Genomic DNA, 18391 nt, shown 5'->3' on the forward strand with positions numbered 1-18391 from the left:
TCGGTGTCCAGAGGGGCTATAAAGAGCCTTTATTATTGTTGTCCCTTTATTTATCATCAGGATGGACTCTATTCGTTCCCAAAATGATAGCTGTTTTTACGTTGTTTAAACACTGAGAACCGACACATTTAAGCGTTATTTAGTTTGTGAAGTATGAACTGACACACATTTCCATGCAAGTAGTAAAATTTAATAAAAGGTTTGAAATCTTATATATCATCAAATTTATACACTTCATCAAATCAAACGAATGCTGACGACAGGTTAGTTGTCAAATTAAAGTTGATCACAGATTAGTAAAGTTCACTCTAGTGGGTTAATCGGATCAATATATTGGCTTTGATTTAGGAATCGCTTAGGTACGTTCCCATCAGCCGATTCTGATTAAAAAACACAGACCATTACATCAACCTCTAACACATCCGGAGTCCTGCAGCACCGGGTCACTCGCGACGACAAGCGAGAATCCTGGATTCGCTTGCCCAGCAGAGGAAACTTTGGGCAAGTTTGCTTCCTGCACAAGGCTGATAGTAATCCTCGAAAATATAATATTAAAAGGATCACTGTTTACATTACTGTGCTGTGCACAATTTGGCCCACATATAATCAATCAATTCAATTCACAAGCGTGTCCTGTTGTGCAGAAGACGAGAAGAGAGCTAAATCATTTATTACATTCTACAAAACACAGCTGCCGCTGTGACAAAGAAAGTTTTACTTATGATCAAGACAAACATACGGCTATTCTCTCTCTCTCTCACTCTCTTACGCTGGTATTCACCACAGGTAATGGCGAGGAGACGCAGAGAGGAGAGAGTACAGCTCATGGTTACTGACCACTTCGCTACGCTCTGAGCGTGGAGTTGACTGGTCCATCATCCGCACCGGCTGCGGCATCTAAAGTCCCTTTGGCGTCGGTGATATCAACGTCCTGCAAACAGGCCAAAAATTAGCACATGGGTGGACGGTCATGGGGAAACATATGAACAAACCCTGGGAGACCCTGTACAAAAGAGCCAGTGTGAGCGCGTGTGTGTGTGTATTTTTGTGTGTATGTGAGTGTGTGGGTTTGTGTGTGACTTTGTTGTGTGTGAGTGCAGTCGGTGTTGCAGCCACTATGTCCCAACCCTTAAGAACACTTTCATTCAGTTACTTTGTCTCGCTTCCTCCCTTGCCTCCAAAGCCATTCTGAAAATCCTCCCTTTAGACCATTCCTTGGGCCACATTCCTATCCCTTCCGATTCTGCCCATCACCCTCTTGGATCCAACCGCCAGCTTTGGTCCAAGTCGTTGAATGTCAAATTGCCTTGGGAAGTCCTCCCGATGTGACAGGGTGCGTAAATACACTAGCACAAACACACAGACACAGCATGCACAGCCACAAACAGAGACACACAAATGGAACACAAAGACACACACAGGCAAAAACATACACACAGTCATAATCACACACACACAAACACACACACAGCGCTGACGTAGACGTAGGCAGACGCAGAGCTAAACTGGGCTGACAAGGGGCTGAGCTTGTCTGAGCAGGGAAGAGCTGGGCTGACACAGGGCTGAGCTAAGCTGACACAGGGCCGGACTGAGTTGGGCTGACACAGGGCCTGAGTTTGGCTGAAGGCCAATAAAGGGGTAAATGCTCACCACTGGTAGTAGAGAACATTCAACCATTCTCAACGTCACATCTGAAACAAAAACAAACGTGATCTAACACCAGCACATTAACATTCATTGTCATGTATTCATATTATTAAGGATATCAATAATTAGAACGGTCAATTATCAACGATAATGACAATTAGTTGAGTCCTGTAGCTCAGTGGTTTGAGCACTCGCTTTGCAATTGAGACACCCGAGTTCAATTCCAGGCAGAGGGCGAAACCTTGGGCACGTTTCCTTACTCCACACAGAGCCTAATAACAATCCCTCCAAAACCCAAACCCAAAAAACAAAAAATGACTGGTCATTTTCAATCTACGACTGTTTGTGGGACATTACTGTGCGAAATTCGCTGCCGCGTTCACCCACAAAAATACAGTCAATTCACTTCACAGTATATTCTATGAAGCGCTTTGGTACGTCCTCCCAACGTGAAAAGCGCTATATCAAATGCAAGGATTATTATTATTATAATAATAACTATTACACAGGCTACTTATTAATAATCTTTGCATTTGAAAGAAACAGTTTCACGTCATCAAGTTATCCCAAATCGCTTAACAAGATTGACCGTATTGGATTAAATATAGTTTATGATTGAAAAACAAGACCTAATTCCGTAAGGCAGTGCCCCACAAACGCTGAATAACCTATTTTATTTGCGGGATTTTCGGCAACGATACAGTGAGATTTTCAATATCAACCTGAGAAGGCAGACTGCACAACATTTTATCATCAAAACTTTAGTACACAACCCTTCAAGCAGTTGTACTTCAGATAAATAATGAGAGCAGACGCACAGAAAAATACGCATTTAGATAAGCAGACATGTACGCAGCCACACACACACACACACACACAGACAGACACACGCACATCGATACCTGGACAGACACACAGACATACACAGACAAAGAGACAGGCACAAAGACATACACACATATGGACAGTCGACCAATGAAACAAACAGTCAAATACACAGACAAACAGAGACAGAGCAGTAAATAGACAGACACACACGCACAAACACAAACGGCGCAGAGACACACAGAGAGTTACATACAGACAGCCTAAGAGAGACGGAGAGTGACAGAGCCAGAGAGAGTGGCTGGGAGACCATTGGTCTCTTGTTTGGAGGAGGCTCATGTGCAAGCGATAATTTTTTGTGGGGCTTGGACACTCGGCTTTGCAAGCCTGTTTCTGAACTTACCCCCTGGGCTCAAACCCAGGAAATCTATCACTCACATATATTGCTGCTCGTTTGCGGGCTGCCTCCCGTTGGTACGTTCCTGAGTGAAAAACACATAGAGTTGAGAGTGATGAATTCCTTTCTGCTTTACGGAGAAGGATTAGAGAACTCAGACCTGCGCTTGTCATTGGGCTAAGCAGGAACTAATTTCTGTTGTCTGCGGGAAACCGTAAGAAATGGCACTGACAGAACTGCTGTTGAAGGACCATAAGAGACACTAGGGGCCGAATGGCCGCCTTCTGTTTGTCACTGTGTCTGGTTCTAGGTTTCTGAAAACATCATGAAGTTTGCCAGACGTTGATTTACACGCCGCTTCAAAGGCAGGTTCCTGGCCTTGTATGGAGATAGCGTGTTTTTGTGTGAGTGTGTGTGTGTGGGGGAGGGGGGTGGATAGGTGCGTTGTTGTGGAAGGGAGCTGGGGGTGATATTATGGGGGTGGGAAGGCTGGTTGTCTGGGTTAGGGTGTGTTTTAGAGAGGATATGTGTGGGAGGCTGTGGGTACGAAAGTGACCGGTTGCAATTATTTCCCTGGAGGATTTTGAATTAAGATTGATGGGGTTGGGGGAAGGCAGCCAGGTGGCTGATCACTGTGCAAAGCCATCATTGTGCTTAAGATTTTCACTCACGCCGCCTGTGTTTGCAGTTAATATGCTGAATCTCTGCCAACATGACCACCACTGGGATTATGCTCAGGCTGTTGAGAGTCACGGCTTTCATCGGGGTAAATAGCAACTAATTAAGGTCAATAAACGGGGTAACGAGCAACTGATTAAACCTGCATCGTTGCTACTGAGGGTAGTGCCCAGCAAGCTTTCCCACTGCCTGTCCAGTTACGAGCACCCTAGCCCTGCCGCTGCTTGGGGGAGCAAGCACTGTCGCATACACAATGGGGACAGAGCAGAGAGAGGGATTGGTGTAAAGAGCTCGAATGTGGGAGCCAACACCAGCAAATACACGATGTGGAGATAGCGGGGAATGGGACCAGAGCAAAGAGCGCCAACGTGGAACTAGCAGTAGCACAAATATATTGGGGAAAGAGCAGCGGAGACAGATTACAGTTAGAGAGCAGCCCAAGCAGAAACACAGTGGATAGAGACTGGGGAATGGGGTTACAGAAGAGAGTTCCAGTGGGTATCGAGCATCAGCAAATACAGACTGGGATGAGGACAAGGAATGTGATTTTAGTAGAAATGTTCTCACCATTTCCCTCTTGGACTGTTGTGTTTATCTGGAAATGCAAAATTTAATACATGTAAAAAATTCGTCAGTAGTGGTTTCACATTGTGTTTATGTTGATAATAGGCATTATATCCAGTGTCAAAAGGCATTCACAGACACTCGTTATCAAGTGTAAATTCTTGCCCGCAACTTAGACATTGCTGGCTATTCCTTTATACCCCAAAAACTATACACTATATTCAGTGATATAAATAGACACTTACCTCTCTTATACACACATAAACCAACTGTAAACACAGTGATCACTTTCGCAGTGACGATCCCCACAGCAAGTCCTACAGTGTGCATCCAGGTCCAGTATCCTAGAAAGGAAAGGGGGCAAAAAGTTATTTGTCCTTTTTAATAGCGAATATCTGAACATAACACATCATTTTAAAGACCTCAATCAGGTTTTCATCTCCTCTTGATGTAAAACTACTGTAGAAAGTAAAGTTTTCTCTCAAATATCCCTGTTCGAATGAAAATAGCCAAATTTCACTCCATTCTGTCCAAGTGAGGAAAGCTTCTGGAAACAGGCCCTTAGGAGAACGATATAAGCAGCGGATCTTCAGCGGCTGACCTGGTTATCCGATAAGCTCTCGAACATCAGAATCAAGCCCACCTTTGCCGTAGGTCTCTAGCCCATCCCTGAGCAAGCCGGGCCAGCACTACTCCATGCCAACTAACTCATAGGCAGAAGGTTGATGAGAAGATCTGTCACTATGAAGTGTTATTTCTCCACTCGGCCATTATAGTTCATTGTGCGAGATTTTGCTCAGCTCTTACCCCACACAGAGATTCCCATTCGCTCGCTCTCTGGTGATGTAAACTGTCGTCCGTCTATGCGTGCAATATATTTACAAATGTAGTTTCCTGTAAGGATCTCCGGAAGGGCGAATGTGGCCTTGTTGTTCTTCTTTGGAGCTGGCTGTGATATGATAAACTCGCCGTCTCTGTATAAAGAGAAGTTAGCGCCAGGATAATTCCCAAAACACGAGATCTCAGGTCTGTCCCCTCTCACAATTACCCGGGAATCTGGATTAAGTGAAATTGTGGGTTTCTGAAGCGGATCTGGAAATAAAGCACAGGAAAGTTAACCTCGCTCTGTAGCTGCACACGGTTTTGGTGAGAATAAAATTTTTCATTTGCATTTTTCCCTGCCTGGAGGAGGCGTCCGTACGATTAGGAGAGGGAGAGAGGTTGAGGGACAGTTTCAGAACAGTACCCAGTAATTATCTATTCGCAGAGAGGAATGGAGAGAGACGGCTTTGTGCGGGGTGGCCAGGGAGGGCAGAGAGGCCAGGCACTCGTTTAACATACAGCTTCAGGCTAGGATAGGAGTCCGTGGATTCAGCCTGGTCCTCTCGTGTTGTCTTCAGTTGTGTGTCAAACACATTTAAGCGGAATTCAGACATACACATGACGTAGAGTAACTGCAGTTGAACGGTTTATATGCAGATGCGTTTGGCAACAGATTATTAGAATTGAGGCCACCGCGATTTGTCTCTTGTCTTGTTCCTCAGAGAGGTGGCTACTCGGTATTCCAGGGCATTGCTGGTGATAGAGCAGACCAGACTGGCTCATCGGCAGGAAATGGAAAGGCAGACCAAACACTGGTGCCAGTTTATGATTACACTCAGATTCTGTGAAAAGCAGAAGCTAAAGTTCCAACAGGTAATGTGCTAAAGCTAAAGCTTGCCAGCCATCGACAGCAAAAGCAGCTATGTGCACACTCTGCGGTTTGGTTTTCACTGACCCGCAGGTCACAGCCTCTGGGAATGATGAGCAGAAAGTGTGCCATCCACCGAATATAGAAGTGGGTGGTGTTGGTTGGAGCAGGGAGGGAGAGAGGCGAACGAGGAAGGGGAAAATGGTAGAGAGAGAGCGTGGATGGGAAGAGAAAAGAGTGTGGGGGAGAGGCTAGACGGGGGAAGTGAGCGGGGGAAGGAAAGGTAGCTAGGGGGGGAAGCGGGGAGGAGAGATGGGGTGAAGAGAAGGATGTAGAGCCCGGAGAATGAGGGGGCGAGCGATTATAGATGGGGTCAAAATGGGACGGAAATGGTGCGAAATGGGAGAGAGAGTGGGAAGAAAATACCCGGGAACGATAGAGGTGGGAGAGTCGCGGGAGAGAGGGAGGAGAGGGGGGGACAGGATAGACTGAGGAGGGTAGAGGGCCAAAGCTCTGGAGAGAATGGCATGAGCCTCGTGTCACGGAGCGGGCGGAAGAGTAGGAAGGAAAGGATGGGAGAAGTGTGCTGTGATCGCTGTGATTGGACACAAGGGGGCAGTGAATGCCATTGGTGAGAGTCTCCAGACACTCGCACTTACCCCACACATTGATTCCCATTCGTTCGCTCTCTGGGAATGTGAGCTCTCGCCCGTCCATATTTTTAGCACATTTACACCAGTAATTGCCTGCCCTGATCTCCGATGGAATAAAAGTTACAGCGTTGCTGTTGTTTGCAGCTGTTTGTGATGTGATAAAATCGCCGTCTCTGAAAAAAGAGCATTTGCTGCCAGGTTAGTTCCCAGTACACGAGATCTCAGCGCTTTCCCCTCTCACAAACGCCCGGGAATCTGGCTTCAGAGAAATGCTGGTTTTCTGGAGCGAATCTGCAGTAAAAACACCGTAAAAATAATGTTGCAAACACTCGCTCTAATGTATGCTGTGAAAGTAAACATCAGTACCGACAATGAGTGCAGCCTCAGCCTGTGAGAATGTTTCTTTCTGAGGATAAATACGAGGCAGGATCGTGGATTGATCCTAATCCGGTTTATTGTACGCTGGGTTTCTGCTGCAGTTACACACTTTTCTGTGAGCTCGAGGTCAGTGTGAGCTGGGAGGTAGTTTGCGCTGGTTGTCGGTGTGAGCTCCAGGTCAGTGTGATCTAGGGGTCAAGGTGGGGCCTCGGGGCCAGGGTGGGGCCTCGGGGCCAGGGTGGGGCCTCGGGGCCAGGGTGGGGGCTCGGGGCCAGGGTGGGGGCTCGGGGCCAGGGTGGGGGCTCGGGGCCAGGGTGGGGGCTCGGGGCCAGGGTGGGGGCTCGGGGCCAGGGTGGGGGCTCGGGGCCAGGGTGGGGGGCTCCGGGGGGCCGCAGGGTGGGGGCTCGGGGCCAGGGTGGGGGCTCGGGGCCAGGGTGGGGGCTCGGGGCCAGGGTGGGGGCTCGGGGCCAGGGTGGGGGCTCGGGGCCAGGGTGGGGGCTCGGGGCCAGGGTGGGGGCTCGGGGCCAGGGTGGGGGTCTCGGGGCCAGGGTGGGGGCTCGGGGCCAGGGTGGGGGCTCGGGGCCAGAGTGGGGGCTCGGGGCCAGAGTGGGGGATCGGGGCCAGGGTGGTGCCTCGGGGTGCCTGATCGCTTGCTGCCTCCTTTTCAGGTAGAGTTTACAGCTCTCGGGCCAATATTCAAAACCAGGAGGGAATTTCTCGTGGTGACTTTGCCGATAATTCTCAAAATAAAATTGGTCATTGACTTAACAGGTTCTGCGGGAAGTTTGCTGTGCTCAAATAATTATTGCGATTATTGGCCGTGGTTTTAAATACCTGGTGTTGGTGAGGCTCATTTGCAGAACCTTGGAATGTCCTCCCGACATGAGCGGCGATGGTCACTAACTGTTATTGGTTTAAGGACCTGAGTCATGTCATTTTTTTGTCTATCAATAGTCACAAGTCAATAACACCAGATAATTTGGACCCAATCAGCAGCTCGTCCTGTGCTCAGCCCCTGACCCTTTCCCCAGCACAACCGCAACACGCAACCTGGGCTCACCTATCCCCATGCACAGCCGCACACTCTGCTCAGCCACCATCTATTCTCAGACTATTTTATCAACCACCACCCTGTGCTCAGCCCCTGCTATGCTTACCCCGACCACTTGGTTCCCCACCGTGCTCCCCCCTTGTGGTTACCGTCTGCGCTCACCCGTTTGCTCAACCTCACTATGCTCACCCCCTGTGCTCACCACGGTGTGCTCAACACTCCTGGGTTCACCCTGCCTATGCTATAATTTTTTGCTCACTCAGGCACATGTGCACATCACCTGTGCTCACCCAACGTGGGCACACCTAATGTGCTCACCCATCCTGTGCTCAACGCCTTGCTCAGGCCCACTGTGCTCAACCCCACTCTGCTCGCCACCTCTGTGCTCACCCTGTGTGTTCGCCCCCATATGCGATGCTCCCTCTCCTCCTCTCCTGTGCTCAAACCCTTTGTGCTCACCCCAACTGTGCTTACCAAACCTGCTCTCAACCTTCATGTGCTCATCTCTCCTGTTGCTCCCACCTCCTTTATGTTTTTACATCCGCCTGTGCTCACATCCTCTTTGCTCACCACTTCTGCTCACACACCAGTGCTGAAATCTCCTGGGCTCAACCCCACTCATCGTGATCACGCTCACGCTCCTTGTGCTCAACACCCTCAGTTTTCAATTCTCTGCTCACAGCTCATCCTCCAACCCGCATTCTGTACACATCCAGCCTGTGCTCACCCGCAATTTGCCACAAACTGTGCTCACCCCATGTCTTCAACCCCCACTGCTCAGTGACCGTTTGCTCAGCCCATTTGCTCACGCACTCTGGTCTCGCACATTGTGTCCCCTCATTGTGCTCACACCCTGTCCTCCACCGCTGTGCTGAACTCTCCTGTTGCTACGTCCGCATCAATATACTCATCCACCGCTAGCCATGTGCTCACCCTCTCTGCTCAGCACATCTGCTAACCACAGCTGCTCACTCCCGCGTGCTTGCACGACCTCTGCACATCACCTCAGTGCTCAGCCCTCCTCATCTTAATCCCCACCTTGTGCTCACTCCACTCTGTGCTCTGCCAGCCATCCCCTTTGTAATGGTCCAACGGTTGTACTCGCTGTGTCCACCCACCAGTGCTTACCCTCCCCTGTGATCACCCATCTGTGCTGGCCCTAATGTGCTCACCTCCTGTATTCGCACCTCCTGTGTTCAAGCCCTGTGCTCACGCCACTCTGCGCTCACACATCTGTGCTCACAACATCTGTGCTCACAACCGCTGTGCTCAAACCCAAGTTCTCCATCCTCCCCTTACTCCTGCCTATATTTCCTCCTCCCACTGTGTTCACTCGTCTATATTCACCATCCTGTTTTCTCAGCTACGCTCCTGTGCTTATCTCCCTGTCCTCACACACCCCCTGTGCTTAGAACCATGTGCTCAATCCCCTTTGCTCAGCCCCCTTCAATCACCATCCACTGTCCTCACTACCTTGCGTGCTTGCCATCTTCCTTGCTCACTCGCCTTCATGTGCTCACCCGCATCCCTTATGTTCAGCCACTGTACTCATTCACCTTTGCCACCACAACCTGTGTGCACCCTGTCCTTCTGCTCATCACCAATATGTTCGTCATCCTGTGCTTAAACTCCGTTTTGCTCAGGCACCTCCTTTTTTCACATGGAACGCCTCATTTCAACCCCACTCCTGTTCTCAAACACCTTGTACTCACACCACCTATGTATCCTCCTTGGGCTTACCTCCACTTTTACCCATCCTGTGCCCTCTTTCTCTGCTCAACACGCTGTGCCCTTTAACTGTGCTCAATCAAACTTTGCCCTCTTCCGCTTCTAAATCTCCTATGCCCTCTTCCTGTGCTCACGTGCCCTGTGCTCAAAACGTTGTGCCGAATCCCACTGTGCTCACTACCCTGTGCTAACACCCTTATTCACAACCTGTGTACAGTCCCTGTGCTCAGCTCCCCTTTCGCTCCCCACTCCCTGTCCTCAGCATGTGCTGAACACTCGCATGGTGAATCTCCCCTGCTCAGGCAGCTGTGTTAATCCCGTTGTGCAAACCAACCTATTCTTATTCCCACTTATGCACACCTCTGTTACTTCACTGTGGTGCCCCACAATGCTTGATCTGTGCTTCCCTGTGCTGCCTCTGTGCTCCCCACTTGTGCTCATACCCAATGATCAAGCCGCCCTTTGCTTTCCAACCCTGTGCTGCACAATTGTGCTCTCACCTCTGCTACGATACTTGTGCATTTCCACACCACATGCTCAGATTCCTGTGCTCCCCTCACTCCGCTCAACTCCACTTTGCTCACCCATTTGAGATCACGGACTTGTGCTCACCCTTGAGATGTTCTCACACAACACCTGTGCTCATATCCTGTGTTCAAACCGCTGTGATCATGTCCCTCAGATCAGAGACCCTCTCTTCGTCCCCCCCCCCCGGGCTCTCCTGCTGTGCCAGCACTGTGCTCACACTTCCTCTTATGCGTGTACCCTGAGCTCACATCGCAGTGCTCCCCAACTTGTTTTCAACCCTGTCTCGGCCTTCTGTGCTGCTACCGTCTCACAACCCAACACCTGCTGGTCACTCCAACATTGCTCGATCAACCTGTGCTTCCCTCCCTGTGCTCACTTCCCTGTGCTCATCACAGTTTTAATATCAGTTAACCTATGGTAACCACACCTGTGATCAACCCAATCTATTCACCCCATTTTGCTCTCCTGCATTTTGCTCAAACCCCTCCCTCTCGTGCTCTGCCTCTCTCTGTCAAACCCCCACTCCAGCAATCCAACCCGTTCACTCCACTGTGCTCACAGCCCGTGTGCTCTGCCATCTTTAACCTCACTCCGTCTCTCAACCCACACTCCGTACTCAAAACTACTGCGGTCAACGCCCCCCGTGTTCAGCCCACTTTTATTTGCACCCCATCCCTTGCAACCTTCCGTGCTCCTCCAACCCACATCGTGGTCACCACCCAGTCCACTCCGAAAACGACGTGATGATCAAAGATACACTTATTTACCTGAGCAGATGACTCCGGCATCATTGGAGTGTGTCCGGTAATAATGATTCCAGGTCACTGAGGGACAATCCCTCAGAGCAGACTCGCTCCCTTTGCACCGAATATTATATGCCACAACATAGCCTGATCCTTCCCCAAAGTGAGCTCCTGCTGATGCTGACAGCGCGGCTCCACATCCCAACTCCTTACACACCACAGCCGCGGCCTTCATATCCCAGGTCAGAACATACCCATAGTCATAGCTATAGCCATCCACTGAGCCCCAGTATCCTCCTTGGTAAACCTCCACTCTCCCGGCACATGGGCTGCCGCCATTCACCAGCCTCACACCCACATTCTCTGTAAAATATTGCACACTGTATTTAGAGTTTGATTCCTGCTTGACTTCCAGTCACCCAGCGTAATAGAATACAATGTACATATATTAGATTATTACAATTTATTTTAGACTTTTATAGTTTATATTAGATTATTATATCTGATGCTATCATACTTTATATAAGAATACTATACTTTATAATATTATATTATACTTTATACATACATCCTTATTGTGGTTAAATTATATAATTTTATTAAATAAAACTCAGCAACGGCAGTAGATCCCCGAAACTGCGCCCATGATATTAGGCATGCAAGATATTTCCGGTAAGTTACAAATCTTATCTGTCGCTCAATTGGTTATTGCGTTTGTTGACAGATAAACAGATATAGACACAGATATTGTCGTTTTATTAGTGTATTAATGGCTCAGGTTTGTGTCAGGCCACGTTACACAGTTTATACACAAATAAAAGAAATTTAGACTTCCAGTCAGTCAGCTTCCGCAACCCAAAGTCAAATATACTCAGGGCAAAAAAACTCTCCACTCCACCACCAAGGTAATAGCTAACCACAGGCCACAGCCAAAGAACCCCAAGGCACAAACACACTGGGCACAGCTCGCTCCACACAAAGACCCACCATCGGTCACAAACCTTCTACGATTGCACAGACGACACACCCAGGCTAAAATCCTCCCCCACCAAACATGCTGCAGCCTCTTGATCCTTCCCACACCTACCCCCAGTGCACAGCTAACATCCCAGGAACAGCAACTGCAGCAGAGCCCAACACCAGCTGACACAGAACTTCAAGCACAACGAACTCAGGGAACAGGTGTCGCCTCCCCAGATCGCAGCCACCTCCCAAACCAGCAGCCAACAGGCACAGGTACGAACTCACCATTGCAAAGACCCTCCATTTGCATATGCCACTGCATAGCGCCCAGCGCCTCCTCCACAGAACAAAATCCAACCAAGGTCAAATTCCATCATGACACGGCCCCTCAAACCTGGTCGAAACTCTTCCATATAAGGCTGAAACCCCTCACTGAAGGGTACAGTCCTTCCTTCAGGGCGGAGTTCTAACTCCCCGGTAACACACCTCCGCCCCCCCCCCCCCCAAGGGCAGAGAGCAGCCACTCTGCCAGGAAAAGCCCGTCAACCCCAATATTGTACCCAAGCTCTCCAGGGTACATTTCCACACCCGAGGGCACAGCCAACCAGATTGCACAGCAACAAAACTAGACACAGCCGCCTCTCTCCCCGCTCCGCTGAAAGACCCACCGAGGACACACAAACTCGCCGAGGGGACAGACCAACTTCCAACCTTAAATATAGCAGAACCCAGGCCCACCTCTATACAGGCATAGATTATCACAGGCATAGCCAACCAATCGCCCCCCAACCAAAGCACACGGCTGCCTCAGCACAGTACAAACCCTCCTCCCCAGGAACAACTCCCAAATGTCAGGGCATTGCTCCTCCCCCCAAGCACAGCCCACCAAAGGTACAGCCCTTAAGAGGGCCTAATAATGAAGGGGCAAGGCGGAGGTATGGAGGTAGCCTGTTTCAAGGTTTAAGAGCTAAAACCCGGTCACCATTCTTAGAACGGAGGGCACGAGGCCGAAGCGGAAGGTTGGAACCCGTCTACCAGCACTATTAATAATTAACATTATTATTAATGTGGCTTGTACCCTGCTTCCGCCTACTGTTCCCAGATGGTGCTGAAGAGAGGCCAACACTCACACTCAGAAGCAAATGTTCCCACAGCAGCTTTTGTCTGTGAGTTTGTGTCACTAACCTGCAGATTCCACCGTCTTTCCCTCCAGAAATAGCACTGCACAAGGAACAAGAAAACAAGATCAAAGCAAGAATTATTGATAACGAAATTCACACAATCAAGAACCTGACCTGTTCAGTCTGTCACACCGTCAATGGTCGATCCTTAACTACAGCATAGTCATTTAACGTCATCAATATAAAAGGCTCCAGTGGGAAGAAGCAGCATGGAGAAAGCCGGAGAGCCGTGGACGGGAATCAAGCAGAGATCCCCAATACTGGAGCGAGCAGTAGCACAGACACGATAGGCAAAGCGGGAGCAGGGAATGCGATTAGCGTAGGGAGCTCCAGTGTTGGAACCGAACACCATCATATACACAACAGGGAGAGAGTGAGTAGGGAATGGGGTTAGCTTAGAGAGCTCCAGTGTGGGTGCGAGCACCAGCACAGCCATTGGCGAGAGAGAATTCGGAATGGGATTCGTGTGGAGATCTCCAACAATAATAATAACAACAAATTGGATTTTGATTTATAAAGCGCCCACCACGCCAGAGGAAGAGCGAGCCCCAGCACAGACATGATGGTAAGAGCAGACAAAAAGACTGAATAAAGAAATATTTGACAGACTCACAAATACACCAATGGGCTAAACGGTATTTTCGGTGCAAAAAAAATCGTCTCTGTTTCTGTTCCGAGTCTTGGAGAACACGGGGTGTGGTGACCACGCAGAAACAGAAATTTATCCCGAATCCCGTTGATAGACAGAACACAATATTTCTCCATTTCGGTGAGCACTGTGTATGCTGGCTTATGTTTTTCCTGGTCTATCCTCAGGCTTTCGCCATTTCCAATAACTTGTGTTTTGACAACTTGCATTTATGTAGCGCCTTTCACGCGGGGAAGTGTCCAGGAGGACTTTATCTTTGCAAAGGCCTCCATCGCCGTTCAACCTCTCTCTTTCAATGACAACAATCCGAGTTCCCCCTCAAAATCCTCTAACCCTCCCTTTCACCATCGTTTAACCCCCCTCTCTCCCCTGAATCCCCTCCCACTTCCCCTGTTTTTCACCTCCCTCCCTCCCTGAAGTAGTGTGGAGAGTACGGGGGGAATGGGGTGTGATCGAAAGCACGGCAAAGGAGAGGGTGTTAAGCCGGATATTGAAGGAAACAAGGAAGGGCGAGCTGTTGAACTGCAAATTGGAATTCCAGAGAGTGGGGCAAAAGGTGGGTAGTTTGAGGCGGTCGATGTGAATCAGGACGGAGCCCACAGAGCGGTGGGAGCGGGAAGTTTCGTAGGGCGTTAGGAAGCCGTAACTGAAAGGGGGAACAAGGCCATGGAGGATTTTGAAGACGAAGAATACGGTCTTGAACTTCATCCAATGGAGTGGGCGAGAATGGGGTTGATACTGTCATCGAGCGTGGTGGAGGTGATGGCACTGGCAGCAGTGTTCAGGGTAATCTGCCACCAACAGAAGGAGGAGTTGTGGAGGCCGAAAAGCAGTGAGTTTGCAAAGGCAAACCTTGATATTATGAATGGGTGGCGGAGGTTTCGGTTGCATGTTGTTTGAAACCATGATGCTGTGTTGGTTGGCACAGTGTGCGGGGTAGAAAGGAGAGTTTGGAGTCAACCAAGAAGCCTCTCACTCCTCGCTGCTTCCCATCTATCTGGATGCGCCGTCCCTGTGATCGGTAAGAAACGATACTCACGGAAGATGAGAAACAATGGCTCCATGTCGAGGATGAGGAGGAGCTGAGGTGAAGCCCAGAGCCTGGGTTCTTGTGTTTGTCCGTCCTAAGGAGAGGGGTCTCCGTAGACGTAGTGATCAACCACACGCAGTAAATATCTGAAGCAGCGTTTTTCCAGGAATACTGTGATCCCCAAACCTCCAAATACCAGTGACACAGACACACACAGAGCTGTTGTGATAAAAAGCACACTGAGAAGCAGCGTGACACACACACACAGACGCACACCCACTAAGAGACGAACCTGAACTGCGATGTAGAGATTGATGTTGAGCGAATTTCAAACTTGTGAATCAGAGACCCAGCCTCTGCCTTTCCTTTCTCTCTTTCTTTCTGCAAAGACCAGGCGGTACCAGAATGTCTTGTGATGTTTTCAACAGGAATTGTTGCAACACATGCCTCAGACTCAAACTCAACCGGCCAGCGTGATGCTGATTCACATCAACAGCAATAAGCTATTTTAATGCGGTGAGTAAGCCCTGATAGGGAGCCGTGAGCTGAGCTGGGCACACAACGGAATATGTTGTGGAAAGGAGAAGTGAGTCCTTGCTGATTTCACATTGGACAATTCTCCATTGCTGTGTTATCAAATTCCGTGTTTTTCTGTTCGTATACAAACATATCGTCATTACACATTATACTCAGTCTCATTAAACACTTCGGAAAGATTGGTCGTAGGGATAAGATCTGGTGTTAAATGTAACAAAATATAGACTGGAGCAACAGATTTATGCTTTCAGTTTATCCTCTCTATCGGATCACATCCTTCCACTTTTCTGTTGCTCAGACTTTATATTTCCGTTGTTACTTCCTTCTTTGCTCCGTTGCAGTATCGCGCGGCAATCAATCCTGATGACAGCATAGCCCAGTCTGGCTCATCGGCAGGGCCTGGAAGGGTTGACCTCTCTCTGGGGACAGGGATTCTTCCAACTCAGCTCCTGATATTCCTGCAGCCCTAACTAACGCGTAAGGTGGTCCTAGCTGAACAAGCAGCAGGAAAGGTTGCTAGACAGCCATCTGAACGACAGACTGCGTGGGTTTAGCTGCTTAGACTCCAACAGTTACCCGAACGCGAAATACGACGTCAGCAATAAACACATTGGCTCCGATGTTTGAACTAAACCTGTAAATGAAGGCAATGGCTTCATACGGAGTGTATTTGGATTTCCAGGAAGCGTTTGATAAATTGCTGCACAGAAGGTGGTGAAGACACCTATGCTCCCAAAATAAGGATAATGAATAGGATTATACAGCACAGGAGGAGGCCATTCAGACCATGGTGTCTGTTCCGTCTTTTTGAAAGAGCTTTTCTAATTAATACGATTCACCCACTCTCTCCCCATAGCCCCGCAAATGTGACTTCCCCAAACATTCAGCCCATCATGTCCGTGCCAACTCTTTAAAAGAGCTGTCCAAATTAATCGTATTTCCCCACTCTCAACCCATAGACCAAAATCGAGGACTCTACCTTATCAATCCTCGTGGATTCCGCCCCCACCCCAACGTCCTACACCACATCAACTCGCTCAGGACCTAATCCATGACTACTCAGCGACTTGCGACGTCCTCGTGACGTACAAGTCGCTATACAAGTTTAGTTTCGCACTTTTATGTATGCCACAAAACAACAATTGAGATGCAGCAGAACAGATTGACGGAAAACGGTAAAATAGGTAAAACAACTATTATTGTTATTAAATTATTATTATATTGGTTTTATTATTGTTGTTATATTATTGCTACATTAGTATAATAATATTTTTTCAGCATTAGCTGTATTATGCCCGTACCCTGACCGTACCCGCCGTTTCTCTGGCTCCGGTCTGCTCCACATCCCCCGCCACAACCGCCCTAACATCGGTGGCCTTCAGCCTCCCAGCCCTGAGGCTCTGGAACTCCATCCCCCAGTGCCTTCGCCTTGGTTCCTCCCTTTCCTCGTTCAAGGCCGTGCCTTCAGCTCCCCTCTCCACTCTCTACCCCCTCCTCGCTCCCTCCCTTCCCTCCCCTCACCCTGACCATTTCCCCCTTGCTCGGGTCCTGACCCAACTGTACAGCGCCTTGGGACGTCCTCCCGACGTGAAAGGCGCTCTATAAATGGAATTTTGTTGTTATATTATTACTGCGTGTCAGAGAAAGAGAGACACTGTGTGTGTAAGACAGAGAGACGGGTGCGTGTTTGTGTGTGTCTGCGAGAGACAGATAGAGATTGCGTGTGTGTGACACAGAGACTGTGTGTGTGTGTGTGTGTGTGAGAGAGAGAGAGAGTCTATGTGACTGTGTTTCAGAGCTGCCCCTCAATCCATTCTCCTCTTAAACGAGCACGGACACTGCAGATCAAAATCATAAAGTCAGGACATGCCCCTTATTCACAGCTCAGTCAGTGAGAGAGACAGAGATAGAGAGACAGTGTGGACATGTGTCTGTCCCTGGGTCTCGGGCACACTCTGACTACAGCTCCCAGGATGCACAGCGCGGCCCCGCTCCGTGAGCAGAGGCCTCTGAGCCGTGAAGAATGCCGGGATCTGTAGTTTCCGGGGTCTGTGCCGCAGGCTGTGGCTGTGATTGTGATGTCAGAGAGAGGGGGGCAGTGAGAGGATGAGTGTGAGAGACAGAGAGGGATAGAGAGAGGATGAGTGTGAGACAGAGAGGGATAGAGAGAGGATGAGTGTGTGATAGAGAGAGGGACAGATAGAGGGTGAGTGTGAGAGAGACAGGGAGGGAGCGAGAGGCGTGCTACTGATCTGCCGCCGCCATATTTTCTCTCTCTCACTCCCTCCTGCACCCCTTCTCTCTCATACACACCCTCTCGTTCTCTCTTCCTCTCTGTCTGTTTCTCTCACATTCACCTTCTCTTTCTTTCGCTCACAGCTTCCCGCTGTGTGTGACCCTCTCTCTCCTCTCCCTCCATCACGTGGTGACGCCAGCACGCCCCTCTCCTCCCCTTCACTGACAGGGAAGCGCCCACTTTCTCCCTGTTAACGGGTAATTGATAGGAAAGAGAGAGACATGCCCACGGTCACGGTGATTGAGAAGACAGAGAGAGAGAGAGCCACGTCCAGTGTCTCCCTGGTAACCAGTGACTGACTGCAGAGAGAGAACCGCACTCACACTTATCCTCTGTGGTTCTCTAATCAGTGATTGACAGCAGTGAGAGAGTGAGAGAGAGAGAGAGAGAGAGAGAGAGAGACACCAACTATGATTCTCATTTTTATTGTTATTCTTCCTCCGGTTCGGAGTCAGGCGCTGCCAACGTTAAGCTCTGAGGCGATGCGCTGTGGAGAAGCAAAGGGTTCTATAATTGCCAGTTGATGTGATTATTGTTTTTTGTATTATTCCTATTGTTGATATTAGTATATTATATCAGAAAATTAGTACTGTATCAGTATTAGTGGCATATTATTATTTTTAGTACAGTTTCTAATGTACATATACATTAACATCAACTTTCAGTTATAAAGCGCTCTCCACGTGGGATTGGCGCTATTATTTTTTGTGTGAAACGCAGCAGCCAACTGAATACAGCTATGAACCACAAAAAANTGTTTGAAATATAATAGTGCTGCGTTTCATCAATAAAATACAGTTACTAGACTTTACAGTACAACCATAACGTCAACAAACAACAAAATTACATTTAT

At 49.0% G+C, this 18391-nt stretch overlaps 1 protein-coding gene across 1 annotated transcript; it reads right to left on the reverse strand.

Moving 5' to 3' along the window:
* Nucleotides 1-844: 844 nt before the first annotated feature.
* Nucleotides 845-14884, reverse strand: LOC121852568. The gene is made up of 10 exons (XM_042346537.1): nucleotides 14715-14884; nucleotides 13031-13066; nucleotides 10907-11245; nucleotides 6461-6745; nucleotides 4919-5203; nucleotides 4357-4455; nucleotides 4115-4142; nucleotides 2911-2954; nucleotides 1651-1691; nucleotides 845-931 (listed from the first exon to the last, which is right to left on the reverse strand). The coding sequence occupies exons 4-10, from the start codon at nucleotides 6516-6518 to the stop codon at nucleotides 845-847; spliced, it is 642 nt and encodes a 213-aa protein (XP_042202471.1). The 5' UTR covers nucleotides 6519-6745; nucleotides 10907-11245; nucleotides 13031-13066; nucleotides 14715-14884.
* Nucleotides 14885-18391: the final 3507 nt, after the last annotated feature.

Source organism: Callorhinchus milii, unplaced genomic scaffold (assembly GCF_018977255.1).
Source record: "Callorhinchus milii isolate IMCB2004 unplaced genomic scaffold, IMCB_Cmil_1.0 Scaffold972, whole genome shotgun sequence".
Classification (NCBI taxonomy): Eukaryota; Metazoa; Chordata; class Chondrichthyes; order Chimaeriformes; family Callorhinchidae; genus Callorhinchus; species Callorhinchus milii.

Excerpts from the sequence above, each read along its gene's own strand:
- LOC121852568 (XM_042346537.1), bottom strand. The coding sequence starts at position 6,518 with ATGGACGGGCGAGAGCTCACATTCCCAGAGAGCGAACGAATGGGAATC. Across the intron at positions 4,456-4,918 it reads AATGGGAATCTCTGTGTGGG|GATACTGGACCTGGATGCAC; the intron begins GTAAGAGCTGAG and ends TTTCCTTTCTAG. Across the intron at positions 1,692-2,910 it reads GCAAACGAGCAGCAATATAT|ATGTGACGTTGAGAATGGTT; the intron begins GTGAGTGATAGA and ends TTTTTGTTTCAG.